General features: G+C 35.8%; 1 protein-coding gene across 5 annotated transcripts in view; it reads left to right on the forward strand.

Moving 5' to 3' along the window:
• COL11A1 (collagen type XI alpha 1 chain) overlaps positions 1-15,331 on the forward strand; it is a 167,428-nt gene that overhangs the window by 11,494 nt on the left and 140,603 nt on the right. For all 5 annotated transcript variants that reach the window (XM_019473101.1, XM_009283198.2, XM_009283200.2 and 2 more), the window contains exons 2-4: positions 6,005-6,172; positions 10,718-10,931; positions 13,487-13,649. In XM_019473101.1, the coding sequence (XP_019328646.1) occupies positions 6,005-6,172; positions 10,718-10,931; positions 13,487-13,649 (545 nt within the window). The remainder of the gene's footprint in view (positions 1-6,004; positions 6,173-10,717; positions 10,932-13,486; positions 13,650-15,331) is intronic.

Below are 15,331 nucleotides of genomic sequence, written 5' to 3' on the forward strand. Positions count from 1 at the left end.
TCACCAGCTTCATTGCCCTTCTCTGGACACGCTCCAGCACCTACATTGAACACCATTCATTTAATTACCATCTGCATTTAAATAAATCCAAATGTTATGAACCAGACCTGACCATTCCAATGCAAATTTTCTTGCATCTGATGATACAATTTGTCCCTGTCTTGTAATGTGTATCCTTTTACCTAGGGTTATGTGGTCACATACAAGAAGCATTCCCATAGAGAGATGTGGAAATGCTAAGCATTTATACTAAAAACTGACCTCATCCTTAAGACGAGGAGGCTTGATGTCACCTATTGAATAAGTCATCAACAAAGACTGTGTGTCCAAAGGACTTCAGTTTCTGCATTGTTGTACAGTTTCTCAGTCCCTCGTTTCTCTGATACCATAACCTGGATTGTTATGGTACCTGGGAACCTCCTCCACGGACAGTTTCCACCAGGAGAAAGGGGGAGCCATATTACTAATAGATTCCAGCTCAGATGTATCAGGAGGTCAAAGCGAAGGAAGCAAGTCCCCTGATCTTGTATAGTAAGTGCTGTTTATACTTATGGCATTATAACATATCAGAAATGAATCTGCTGTTTTCACCAGCTTCTACTTAACTACAGAAGAAATCACATTGCACAATGGCGGTAGTTGTGGTATAATGCAATATAAAGGCATCAGAATTTGATCCATATGTGTCGTATCAATATCAGTATTCAGAGGAATGATATATCACAGATTTTATTTCAATTTAGAGATTGTGGAATGGAATGAAAGCGATGATATTTTTAACTGTGAATATATGATCAAAATGTAGTCTAGATTTTTACAGAGGTTCTTTTTCAATCTGTAATTGCATTATATTTTTAAAAGATGTGGTTACTAATTCACTGAATAGAATGCATTGTCATAGCCTTTAAAATAAATGTATCATTGTACACATAGGAAGTCTAGGCTTGAAAATGCTAACCAAAATAGGAAGCCAGTTTTTATATGTATTTTCCTCCTCTCCAAACAAACAGAAAACATATGAAGTTTCCCTCATGTAATTCACTCCTGATATTCTGTCCTGACCTGGCAGTGTAAAAGTGTGATCTAGCATCCAGTTTACAACTACTTAACTCCGCTGAATCCTTTTAATTTCCAGCAGAGATACGCTGACAGAAGTGGGGTTTTTTCTTCCTTCTTTTTAGTTAACATGCTTTTACACACATTTTAGTACCACTTAAAGTAGCTTAGAAGATTTTATATTTCTGTCAAGCTGTCTTTTTTTTTTCCCCTAAGGTTCCTATTTAGTTCCTATGGAAGAAAGCTAAAGGGAAAGCAAAGGAAGATTAAATACGGCTTTGGAGTTATATTTGATATGAAATGCTCTGGACCCAATGTTCTTATCCAGACCACTATAAATATGGAAAGCTCATTGAGTGAATGGATGTCCTTCAGTCATACCACAGTAATGAAGACCAGAATTTGGCTCTACAATTTTAAATATTGCAAGTTACAAGTTACTTCAGGTCTTCAGATGTTACACCACTAATTTCTTTTTGTGCTTTACCTTCTTTATTTTTGAAAACCGGGAACTTATGCTGGAGCGAAATGATTAACAGTTTGGTATCTTGAAAGATACTAGGACACTCAGGTTCCCATCTCACACAGTTCTGTCTTCTAAAAAGGGATTTTTGAAGAATTATCCTTTGCCATTCCAGAAATCCCAGCACTTTTAAACACTTCTCCTCTGGCTACTACTGTGTAGTCTGTTAGTGGCAGTGAAAGTTGCACATGGCTCTCTGGACTTTTTTGAATCAAGGACACATGCTGTTGAACTTTGCACTATGATATTTGGTGAGAAGAATGATCCCCTGCGGTTGGTTCTCTATCAGTGGAAAAGTAGCACAGTGGAAACTTGCTTTTTGATTACGGTCTGAAACTCAGGAGAGCTTAATCTGAAAAATGCAGGCTTGCCTGATGAACACAGGCTTCTTTTCTCTTCTTTACTTCTGGCTTTGTCTGGCTTGCCTGCAGGAGGTGGCCTTCAACCAGCAGTGCAGTGTGGCCATAAACATCTGCATGAAGGGACCCACTTTTAGGGTCTGGATCTTGTATTTTGTCAAATTTGCCGTGGTAAACAGAGTTGAGTTTTCAAAGCTGATGTCTAAATTTCATAAGGAGAATTAACCGCACGCCAAGAACTGGTGAACAGGGCTGTGTGCATGATGCTTATTTGCTGGTTAGTTCCTTGTCATCTTAAATCTTAGCACCAAATTGGAAGGATGCAAAAGCATTACATCATATATCATTAATTTGCAGTTTTCTTATGAGAAAACTATCCAAGGAAATTAGACTAGAAGGTAAAATCATTTAGGCAAGCTGCTTTATGCACTGTGAGGAAGTTCTTGTGAGAGACCCTAGATCTGCCAATATATGGGTTACATTAATGTTGCCCCATATAAATACAAGCTGTAATCTTAATTTGTGGACCATGCAAACAGGCAAACTGCATGGCCTTAGCACTGGTGCTGTTTCTGGCTATTTCTTACCATTCCCAGAAATCCCGTGGGAGCAGAATGCTAGAGAAGAGGCAGTTTTCAGGAAGAGCTGAAGCTCCCAGGATACAGTGACTGAGCACTGCAGAACCTACAGAAACTGGCAGAGAGAAGCCACAGGTTCAGCTGATATAGCTTCCAGACTATGCTCTTCCCTGACTCTGTGAGTTGTCTTCCTACCTCTCTACCCTGGTCTTCTAAGCAGGCCAGCGTCGGCTGTGCGAGGACTTCTCGTCATCCTTTATACTTCAAACAGGTTACCTCTAACCAGTCAGGATCTAAGCGCTGCTGTTTTTCAAGAGCTGTTTATTTTTGGCTGGATTCCGAAATGGCATATTGAGAGCAACTGTGTCTAGTGCTTTCTGTAGAGGCATTGAGCAGATCATCTGAACGTGCACAGTGAGCTCATCAAGAATTTTGAGACTAATGTCGTGGCAGCCTGGTCAGGGCTACTGAACACTTGCTCCAACTAGGTTGCCATAGTTCCAGAAAATGTAAAAAAATCCCGAAATTCACGGAGACAAAATTTCCACTAGCAAAAAGAGGGTGTTTCTGCAGAAACTCCAATATACGGTAGCCCTATGCGTGACACAAGAAGAGCGTAGGGGAGAAGTGCTTTACACAGTGAGCCCAGTTTTCAGCTGGGAGATGGCAATAACAGCTGTTATTATTACAGGAGACTTCCAGGCTGGCTACCTCCCAGCTGAAATACAGGATTGGTTGCATCCTAGTCTGGCCATTTGATGAGACTCAAGCCCAGGTTAAATAATGACACACACAAGAACGTCACAAAAACATTTATGAGGAAGAGGCACAAACTCAGCCTGTTTATTTCACAGACTGGATGATACGTAGGTTTCTATCAAAAGCAAGTTTTTATAAAGAAGCATATTAAATCTTATACATTCCTGCCTGGTTTATCTGAAGACTTCTAAAGAACTTCTTTACTTTTTAACTATTGGTCGAAGTGGCTATCTGAAATCTTTTCTATAAATTAGGGAAGCAGTTTCTGTTACTTGTGATCTGTAAGTATTTAGTAGGTCAGCCATGTTATCATTGGAGATAGACTAATTACCTTTTTTGCGTAAGTTGCTTCATATAACTTGTCATTTCTATGACATTGTCATTTCTATGACAAGTTATATTTCTAGAAATCCTTGTAAACTGACTAGTGGTTTTGCTATTTACATTTTGTGAATCACAGTTTGTGGAAATAAATGTCATCTATGGACTATTAACAAAATGTTTGTTCTAATTATTTGGAATTTGTGGTTTGAAGATTGTTCTCTTCTATTATTATTCCGTTTCTTGTCTGGAAGTTTTTTAGCAGCAGAACTAGCGGGGAGTAATGAATAATCTTGTTTATGGATGAATACTCTCCCAGTCAGCCAAGCAAAGAACAGCCATTATTCTAAAAAATAATGAAGAATCTGGTACAAATTATGGAAAAGAGCAAAGGAAAAAGGAATGTAGCAGTCGTTGACTTATACAGTGACTTAGAATTTTTACTAGTATTTCCAGTGACTGGTTCTACATTACTTTACTGGTTCAAATTATTACAGGTACTGCAAAAATAGCCATCGGTTACCAGAAAAAAAGTGTGGCAGTTCCTTCAGTATGGTAGTAACTTTAGAACTGTGTGGAATACCTATAGAAAATACATTATATCCATTAAAATTATTTAGTCAGTACTTAACAGAGAGTAAGACTAATGTTTCAGAATTTGCACACTATTGAAACTTTTCTTTCAAGAATGTTTAAATATAATTTCTTGAATCTGCAGGATATGTAGATTTTAAGTAAATTCAGGTGTATACTGTAGCATTCATTCAAAATGTATCAGCTTGCAACAAACATTGGCTATTGGGTTTATATTTGATAACACGATCTGGTGGAAAAAGGAAATGAGGAGTTGCATGATGTGAAAAAAAATTAAAGAAGCTCACAAACATTTTCTTGTGAACATATTTTAAGAGCGAAGAAGTTATGTGCATTCTAGGCTGATTGAGAAAAGCTCAGATTTTGTTTTTAAAGAATATACTTTTGGTGTTATTCAAAGATAGGTTTAACCACAAAGTTGAGTTCTTCATATTTGGCAATGCCAGGAGATGAATAGGATGCGCTAGTTAAACTTAACTTTGTTCACACCTGTTATTGATAGTGAATATACTAAAGTGACTTCTGAGATACTACAGTGACAAAATAATAGTAACACTGCCTAGAACTGTACAAATAGTAAGAAAAGAAGGTCGGGATGTTTCCATCAGTGACTCTGATTAGAGTATCACTTTGCCTATGTTTTTACACTCTTTCCCTTGTTGTTTGCAAATAGTTGTTCAAATAGTTGAATATTTGCACACAGTGAATTTTGGGCCTTAAGTTGATAATTGTTGACACACAAAATGAATAGTAACAGAGAATAAATTAGCCGTAGTTACTGCCACAGTGCAGTTCAAAGATACGAAGGAGGGTCAGATTTACCAAACACATTTCTCAGCTTTAACAGTGAAAGTCATGTAAAACTTTGTCTTTCCAGATATCATGGTTATGAGTTTGCCACCATAAAAACTGCAGAATAGTCCCAGTGAAAAAATGGTCTGTTGAAATTCTGTTTCCACTCAAAAAAAAAAAATTAGTGAAGCCATGATCTGTAGGGAGTATGGGAATGAAGACCTTAATTTTTTCAAAAGAGAAAAGATATGCAGTAGGCAAACTATGTTCCCTCACTGCCTCTGTTAAAGTGCTTGTCCATTCAGTACTTGCCCCTTTTGCCATGGTGAACTTTTACAGATTAAAGCTTTGTTATTGGCTTTTTAAATATATATATATGTATATATATATTAAAGTAACCTAATAACTGAAACACAAAAAAAAAAGGTCCCCATCCACCCAATCCCACCCTCCTCCCCTTCAAAAACAAAACAAAACAAAAACTTTATAAAAATATCTTGCAGTAATTTTTAAAGTTTACAGTAGCTTTGTGATTAAGTCTCCTTTCTTATCACTTTATTGTCTGAGAAAGCAGTCATATGTAATCAGAATATATTTACTGTTAGCAACAGACGAGTTTCTGATAGCAGATTATTAGTAGCTGAATGCTTCTGAAACTTTTGTGCAAACTTTTAAAATCAGTTCCCCTTCTTAGAAATCACTCATTAAAAGAATGTGTTGTAAGTTTCAATCACCAAGATTCTCTGCGTTTGGGAAAAAGTGATTTTCAGTGTGTAGTCAAGTAGTTTGAAAATCTGATCATAACAATTACATTGGATGGGATGAACTCTCATATATTTAAAAATGAAGAATCCTGTTAAAATAATATTCTGGTGTAGGAGTAATCTGCAATAAATCAAAATAGGATGCAGCTACTGCTATGATTACACATACGCTTTTGCAATGAAATTAATATCCTTTTTAGAGGCTGCATACTGTAGAGATGCAAGATGAGTAATTGTTGTTTTTTTTTTCTTTGTCAGCTGAACCCATTGATGTGCTAAAAGCATTAGAATTTCACAATTCACCAGAAGGAGTATCAAGAACAGCAGGATTTTGCACGAACAGAAGGGATTCAAAAGGATCGGATGTCGCCTACAGAGTTTCAAAAACTGCACAGCTGAGTGCCCCAACAAAGCAGCTGTACCCAGGTGAGACTGTCAGAAAGCTATTACTTTGGTAAATTATCGTACTGCCTATGCTTTTATGGTATCTAAAGCACAGCATGGAGTCTATCATCAGTACCACAAAACACTTCTGTTATCCCTAGAGTTAGGCCTGCCTACGAATGACAGGACATGCTCTTTATCCCCTGAATGAATCAGTTTTTATTGGCTTCGGTTATAAAGCTCTTCATCAAATTCTGTGTCACTGGCAGAATTGGCCTGTAAGTCACATTACCTGCTCTTTCATGATGCTATCTGATGGAAAGCTTATTTGGTGGCTTTGGCAAGTTTCCTCCAGTTTCAGTAGTCCGTTCAAGCAGTACTTCCTGGAGTAATGCTGCAGCGGTAGGAATGAGTTGTGGTTGGCCATTGCAAAATCGTTCCCAGAAGTACCATCTGTTAAGAATTACCTAAGAGTATCTGGGTATTTGGGGGACTAAACAAGGCTGGTTGTGGATAGCAGGTAATGTGATTCCATCTTCTCTCAAATTTCTCTAAAATGAAATAATCACATTTTGAAAAATATTCTTTGGATGTTGAGGAGAGACTTTCATTCCATTATTTTGCTGTCACTTGTCACTTGACCCAAACTGTTGAGGAAAATGATAATAAGAATATTAAAAGCCAAAATTGTGGAACATTTAATTTTTCTGCTTTGATACATCACGCAGAGTTTGAACAAGTCTGCCGATAAACATAGAGATTAAATGTTGGCAAAGAAAAATACTTTCTTTTTCGTCTTTCAAAGTAGCAATCATATAGATATCATCCAAGATTTATAAAAGGGGGAAAGATACATTATTTTGTAGTAATACTGGGTTCCCAGAGCAACATGGGAAACAGCTATACACAGTTCAAGCGTAACTTACATGTTCACTTAACTCATCAGTTCACTTTTTTATTCATGGAAGAAGATCAAATTCACTACAGATTTAATATTTATACTATTTTTTAACACAGTTCTTCAGTTTTTAATATATCCTCTCAACTAAGTTGCATACAGTTAACAGAGCTATCCAGCTGAAAATATCATTCACTGAATGGCACATTACAGTCTACAATCATAGAATCACAGAATAGTTTGGGTGGGAAGGGACCTCTAAAGGTCATCTAGTCCAACCCCCCTGCCGTGGGCAGGGACATCTTCAACTAGATCAGGTTGCTCAGAGCCCCGTCCAACCTGACCTGGAATGTTTCTGAATGTTTTCTGAATGTCCTGCTGATATTAGTGTGGCTATGTGTGTAATTAATTACTACTTAACCTAAGTAAGGTTAGCAGAATATGGGCTGCTCTTTCTTTAAAAAATACAAAAATGATCCATTGTATTGAAAAACTGCACAAGTTGCACAGTGTAATAAGTTGGCACCTTTATATTCTGAGTTTTGCAATGTGTGTCGTTGAAGCCAAGTGGTACAACAAAAAACTTTAAGTGAGCATTCAAATACAGCTGGACAGAAGATTAAACTGACTTGGAATCACTGATATTTTTTAAAATTTAGAACAGTACAAGCACCTTCTGCTAAATCAAAGCCTGAGAGTCTAGAGCTGGAAGTCTGAGAGCTTGGGTTGACTTGCCCTTATTCATGAATCAAATCGTAGCATAAAGAGGAGATCTGGCAGTTGCAGTAATAACTATTCATATGATTCTTGAATGCCAGAACAAATAAGTACCTCATGTTGTTGGCTGACATCTAGATTTCTATAGCCTTTGACAGCCTTAATTTAGTACTACTCTTATTAATGCTTTCAGTTTCTGCTTTACAACTGGAATGAGTTAGCTTGATTTTACCATCTGTTGCAACACTTCTGTGTGCAGGAGACAAATAAAAAGCATTGCTCACTCACAGTATAAAAAGAAGCCACCACCAAACTTTGCTTAATACAGGAAGATGTCATGCTATCCTCTACTTCAGTAAAGAATCTAGAAACAATTTTTTGGAGGTGATTATGATAACTACTTCCTTTTGAATCTTGCAGAACAGGCATCCTCTCCCCACCACAAGAAATCCTTCTTTTTCAGAGATTATCCTTAAAGACATTTGAGTGATCATGTCCCTTTTTCTTAGTGCTCTGTAGTAGTGGAAAGACTACGGAAGATATCCAAGACAAGACCGAGTTGTGAAACATCATTTTAGATAAACAATACAAGTTGTAACACATCCTATGCTTGCTTTCATCTAGCTCCTATAACTCATCAGGAAGTATAGGTATCTTTTAGCTACTGTAGCTCAAGGGGAACTATGAATGGCAAAAGCTGGGAGCATCAATATATCTATCTATCTATCTTTTAAAAATGGATCTAATAATATTTACCAACTTCCCAGAATATAATAGGGATTGATTTCACTGACTGGGAGGCATTATATAATTGTAAAGATAACTGCTTAGATTTTTGTTGTACTGTTTGTTTCTATGCTTTTAGTTATCTTTTACAAAAGCATATAGGAATGACAAGAAATGCAACCCAGATAAATACAAAGGTTTTTCGAGTGATTTTTCCCTCCAATTATTGTTATTTTTGGTTATTGTTCAAATAGAACCATACCAATAAACAAGAAATTTAAAAGTAGTTGAGAAGACTTTGATAATTATTCCAGATATATGTCCAAGAACTATATATACATAGCAATACATAAAGTTTTACATGTTAGAATATCATTCATTTTTTGACTTTTTCAATCAAAACTGTGTTTGGAGGAAATTTACTTATAATTACACAATGCAGGTGCAAGATAAAACATTTGATAATATTACGTCATAGCGGTGATAACAGAAACTACTGAACTGAGGCACGACTCATTTTCAGTCACCTTTCTTAGAAAGCTCCCAGGTTTTTTTTCATAGGATGTTACCTGTTTGAAGAGCACATGCCCAGACTAGCTGAATTAGTGTCACCTGCCTTAAGCATTTTCAACATATCTTTCAGATTAACGGTGCAGAGAGGGCAAGTGTTCAGTGCTTTTCAAATAATTTCTTTGACATTTCGTTGGCAGTCATCTTTTCTCTTTCTTTTCCTTTTTTTGTCATCTGTTTACTCTGACATTAAAAGGTGTAATGTACAGTTTAATTTAACCTGTAAACTAGCAGCTTTGCTTTGTCATTAAAAAGCTTGACCAAAGGCTCACCAGAGTAAATGAAATGCTTCCTATTATTGAGCTTTGATCCCTTCAAAATAAGATGTCAAAACAAGCCCTGAAGTGGTCTATATTACTAGAGTGTTTCAACAACCTTCTACAAAAAAAGTTAAGAAGATGGTAGAAAGCACATAAAACAACATTGCAGCAGACAATATAATAGGTGTAAGACTAGGGATTTTCTGTTTTAGAAGAGTAGTATGTCATTTAAAGAGCAGTGAAGATTTTATGCATTTTGTTTTCATATTGTAACTAAAGAGTTAATGCCATCAATAACTTGTCTTCACGGAAGACTCCATAGAATCCTGACAGGGTTTTCCCACAAGACCTATCTTGGAAACAGTCTTATATTTTCTCCATTGGAAGAAGCAATTCCTAAATCAGCTTTCGATGTTGAAGTCTTATGTGCTTTTATTAATTACAAAAATGTAACATATTATTTTATTAAAACTTATTGTATTATATTTTTAAAATGTTTAAGAACATTTTACTCACTCTCACGCACACACAGTTGCAGTTATATTCATTGCCAACATTACGATTAGATTCTAATCCCTCTGTTTCTTGCATGTCAAATTGCAGCTGAAGCCACACAGATCCAATGTATATTCTGAATTTTAGAATCTCAGTCTTACACTTCATTTGATACTAAGCCTGTAGACTTTCACATCAAGTGAAATGCAGATTTACCACCAGATTCAACAGCAGCAGTACTGAGTACAAACCTCAGTCCTTCCTTTATAAACAAGCTATATCCACTTTTAATTTTGTTTAGTTTTAAAGGTTGAAACCATGATTGATACATAATCTCTACTTCAAAGAGAAAGCATCAGGGAATAAATGAAAATTAAACGTTCTTTGCTTTTGCCTAAAGCTAGTTATGTATTTTTTCAATGTTATGCACAATATTATTCTAGAAAGACTCAAATATATATTGTGAGAGAGAAACTAAAACAAGTGGTTATCAAGGGAGATGAAGTGCCTGGGAATATATTTGCTATAATACAGATACTTACTTTGTTGAGTGAAATTGTAGTGCACGCTTTTAAATTAGAAGATTGCTAAAAAGGCGATGGTAGAAAAAATAATGAATGTGAAACTATCATGGTTCTTGCATATATTGTATTATAACATAAATTCACAATAGATTTACAGGTCATGTTTTTAAGAATCGTTAAGGTATATCTTTCGGGAATTAAAGCGAGACCAGAAAGAAAAAAAGAGAGAAAAAATTTTAATAGTGTAATTTTTTATTTCTGTAATTTTATTCATTTTGGAGAATTAAAAGAACCCAACAGTTTGTATGTGGAATCCTCTGTGCTTATAGGAAAATGTAAACCTTTAAAGAATGGTTTCATCTTTTCTGAATTTGTAACTGTATCACTTTTTTTACAGGTGGAGATTTTCCAGAAGATTTTTCAATATTAATGACAGTAAAACCTAAAAAGGGTATCCAGTCCTTCCTTCTGTCTGTCTACAATGAACAAGGAATTCAGCAAGTAGGTGTTGAAGTTGGTAGATCCCCTGTCTTCCTGTTTGAAGACCAAAATGGAAAACCTGCCCCAGAAGACTATCCTCTTTTCAGAACAGTCAACATTGCTGATGGCAAGTAAGTGTAAAATTTTAAGATGAAAAATAATACCACAGACCACTGTATAGGTGACTATGGTCTTTACAAACAGTTGTCTTACATATTTAAATAAATCAGTAACACAGTTGCCAGCTAGTTGGACTGCTGTCGTACAAAATCAGAGAACCTTTGCAGCAGAATACAGTTCCAGTTTCAAATGGTGTATACAGCTACAAATAAAGCCAAACCACCTTTCTTATTTGCCATTTCTATAAACCAAGAGTGAAGAAGGAGTCATAGAAGTTAAACCCACCAAAACTAAACCTAAGAAGATTCTTCCTGTGCAATATAGAAAGAAACTCTGTTTTCAGAAAGACTCGAGGAGTAGTCTCACTAGAAGGGCTGTCTTGTCCATTTGAAGGCGATAGGCAGAGTGAAGACAAGTTGACAAGACAGCATAGAATTTCTCCTCTCCTGAACCAAAACAGCAGATAAATAAGATGGTTTGAGATGTCTGTATAGAAGGAAGTCAGGGAAGAATAAGCTGGGCAATTAATCTGAAGTGCTGCAAGTATTTATACTGCACCCTCAGTAAAGCAATGAATCTCAAACACCTATTGCGTTATTGATGCAGTTGTTAATTTTTTGTACCTAACTTCCCTTTGTAGACAAGCAATCATTCTCTGGGAATATCATTCTAGTGCTTGTAAGTGGACATTCATTCTTTCAAAGGCTTTTTATTTATTGTGCTGCAGTCCAGGAAGAGCAGCCACAGTCTCCAGATATACAGAGAATGAAATTTTATTAAAGCAAAAGAAAACAAAGCAGTAGAGAAGGAAGGGCAAAAATTCAACTGTAACGAAATATGTTTATAAAGCAATAAAGGATAAAAAAAGAAAAAAGTAATTGCTTTCTAGCCCTTGTATTACCAGAGAATGGCATTATACCATGAAATATAAACCTGATGCATTTCCCTAGCAGAAGGAGTGATAAAATAAAGCAGCCTTTTTTTAAGCTTTGACGGATTTCAGAATTTCACCCAAAATGTTGAGAAACTGATAAAATGAAGAAATCAAAATGAACTTGGTTTGGTACAGTTTCCTGCAGTGAGAATATGCAACTTCCAAATCAACTGGAGTACATGGATTTCAGAATTTCACCCAAAATGTTGAGAAACTGATAAAAATTAAGAAATCAAAATGAACTTGGTTTGGTACAGTTCCTGCAGTGAGACTATACAACTTCCAAATCAACTGGAGTCAGTCCTATCCACAGTGAGCTATGTTTTCATGCTTTCAGCTTCTACATGCTTTCAAAAGATAGACTGACAATTTTCTTCTGACTCAGCTATTTTATGAAGGATCTAGGACAACAATCTTTGTCTCAAAATGAGATATATTTAAAAAGTGTAAACAGTGTAATGTGCCTGAGGATGCATGGACAGTTTGCTTTTCTAATGGTAATGTTCAGCCGCGTTCCAGAAAAAACATGGAGTTAGAGTTCTGGCTCAGTGATACTGTTTAGCAGTCAGATTCCACTAGCTTCGAGGTGTTCCTTCTGATATACAGAAGCTCTTTGTAACAACGATCTAGGCTGTCTCTCTGATTCAGACAACCTTAGTGCCACAAATGCCAACTGAAATAATTTGATTCCAGCCTTCCTCTTACCAGTCACTAATATGACATCCTTTGACACTTTTTGTCCTTGTCTATCAAAGATTCTTTGATGTTTTGCTCCATGTTCGATTACGGAGTGGCTTGCTCTTGCTCTTAGATATTTAAGTTGTCACAGCAGAGAGGCTCACTAAATTAGCGTGGTCTGTCATGATAATAAAGTCTCATAAAGAACATAGTATAGTTGGGCAAATTGTACAAAGCTTTATTCGCGAATGTCTTTAAAATAAAACCATTTGTCAGTATCCTGAATCAGTCCATTCATTTTTTGGTCAATATTTATGTAGGCAAAGCTATTGTTGCGGGAATATCGGCAAGCATTTGTAAGTATATGTATCTGGAAAAGCATCTATGTTGGAACTGTTGTACATATTTGAAAAATCTCTATAGCTATGGGATACATTCAAATAAGCAAAAGAACATGGTAAAATTTTGGTGACTGATCACAGAGAACAAATAGTAAAATGTAAATAACAAAGAATAAGCTTCTGGATTAAATATATTTGCACAAGTAATTCCTTAAGTAATTTGGAAAATCAAACACATTCATAAAAATAAAATCTGCTGTCAGATCGTTCAATCTAATAAAATGTAAACAGTGCACTCACTTCTAATTTGAGTTTACTAATGTTCTCTGGGTAAAGCTTCAGAGAAGGTGAGCTTGAACTTCATCTTATATAGGATATTCACAATGAGCTATGGATCAGATTCCTTTGTACTAAGGGACAGAAGTTATGTAGTGAATAGACAAAACATTGTGTACATTTGTGTACATATGAAAGAAGGAAATAAATGGAGACATTTAAAATTTTATCTGTGACTTGACTGGTGCACGATCTGCAATAAACCGTCTCGATAAGAACACAATGACCTGGTTTGAAAAACATAAGTTACAATAGAATTATGTTTTTTTTTTAACAGGTGGCATCGAGTAGCTATTAGCGTGGAGAAAAAAAGTGTTACAATGATTGTTGACTGTAACAAAAAAACTACAAAACCACTTGAAAGAAGTGACAAAACAGTTGTGGACACCAATGGCATCACTGTCTTTGGAACCAGGATTCTGGATGAAGAAGTTTTTGAGGTAAAAATCAATACTGAACAAATGGAATTGAGTGATTTTGTGTTGAGTGAAGTGTTCAATGCAAATCAGAATAAATTTTTTAGGGTAAAAGCTGGTATAATATAGAAACTTCGATTTATAGAACCTGTTAGGCTGAAATAAAAGAGAAGTAAAACAGGGAAGTGTCTCTATTGTTGGAAGAGATGACACATTTTTCTGTTCTTTAGATTATGTTGTATCTGGAAGGGGCTTGCTTTTTTTGTCTTTCTGCCTAGTATTGAGATACCTGAGATATTTAGGAGAACTAATCTGGGAAAGCTGAGTAGTATGACACTGGATAATTTTCGTTTTGTCTCTCTTAAACATCTACAGATATTTGTGCATGCTAGCAGTATCTGAGAGAGGGGGAGAAGGACCTGGAAAGTTTTCTGTGTAATATGAATCCCTTATATTGTTTATCCCACTTATTACTCTTTCCAGTAACTGGAACATACTTTGGCAATAAGGACATATATGTTTCCATCATTTACTGGCCAAGAAGTACATATAGGAACTCTCTTAAACATCTACAGATATTTGTGCATGCTAGCAGTATCTGAGAGAGGGGGAGAAGGACCTGGAAAGTTTTCTGTGTAATATGAATCCCTTATATTGTTTATCCCACTTATTACTCTTTCCAGTAACTGGAACATACTTTGGCAATAAGGACATATATGTTTCCATCATTTACTGGCCAAGAAGTACATATAGGAAGGGTAAAATGCCTCTAAAGAAGTATGTGACTGCCAATCATGAGGCCTTTCTAGGTAGAATCCTTATGTCAACAATTATTTTTACAGTCTAATAATGAAGCTTCTCTAGATCTACACTATTGAGTTTCTTTTATAATATTGTTTACAACAGTCAAAACTGTCAAATTTAAATTAAAAATGAAAAATAAGAAAATACACATCAGTAGTTAACTTACTTCATATAGAGAACATCTGTGCTGCATAAATGTCCAGAATTGTAATCCTAGCTTTAAGCAGAGCATATGCTTGAGAAGCTGCGTAGGTATCAAGAGAGGAGATATGAATTTTGAGTGTAACACTGTGGCATTGTTATCTTTCATTTCCATGGATATGACGAAACATGAGACTTTTGAATGGGAAAATTTCTGGCATGATTTAATGGGTCAACCAGTATGATATGTTCAGTATTCACAGCCTAATTTACCTGTAGTCCCCAATACAGTTTGCACATCTGAGGGACATTATTTTCCATTTGAAGATGAATTCCACAGATGCCTTAACTGGGGTGGGACAAGGATTTTTGGTCTCCACATGGGATAATTACTTTCAATTTTCATTTGTATTTCTTTCTTAGGTCAGAAACCAAGCCCCACAATATGTGTATTTGGCAATAAATTGTCAAAATATGTGCAATGTTAATATACATAAGTAAAAAGAATTCAGCAAAAAAAAGCAATAAAAGTAGATAAACTGATATTTTGTTAGTGTTTTACAAGTCATTTTAGATTCTAATAGAAACTAAGGCAACAGGCCCTGGCTTGTTCTTGCAAAGTTTGTAACCATTTTAAAAGTTGTCAGAGGGAAGTGCACAAGAAGTAAACATTGGTGTTTGGTTTGTTTTATTCAGTGCAAGGGCTGGACATGAGGAAAAATGTCTTTACTGAAAGAGTGGTGAAACATTGGCACAGGCTG

Source organism: Aptenodytes forsteri, unplaced genomic scaffold (genome assembly GCF_000699145.1).
Source record: "Aptenodytes forsteri isolate BGI_AS27 unplaced genomic scaffold, ASM69914v1 Scaffold181, whole genome shotgun sequence".
NCBI lineage: Eukaryota > Metazoa > Chordata > Aves > Sphenisciformes > Spheniscidae > Aptenodytes > Aptenodytes forsteri.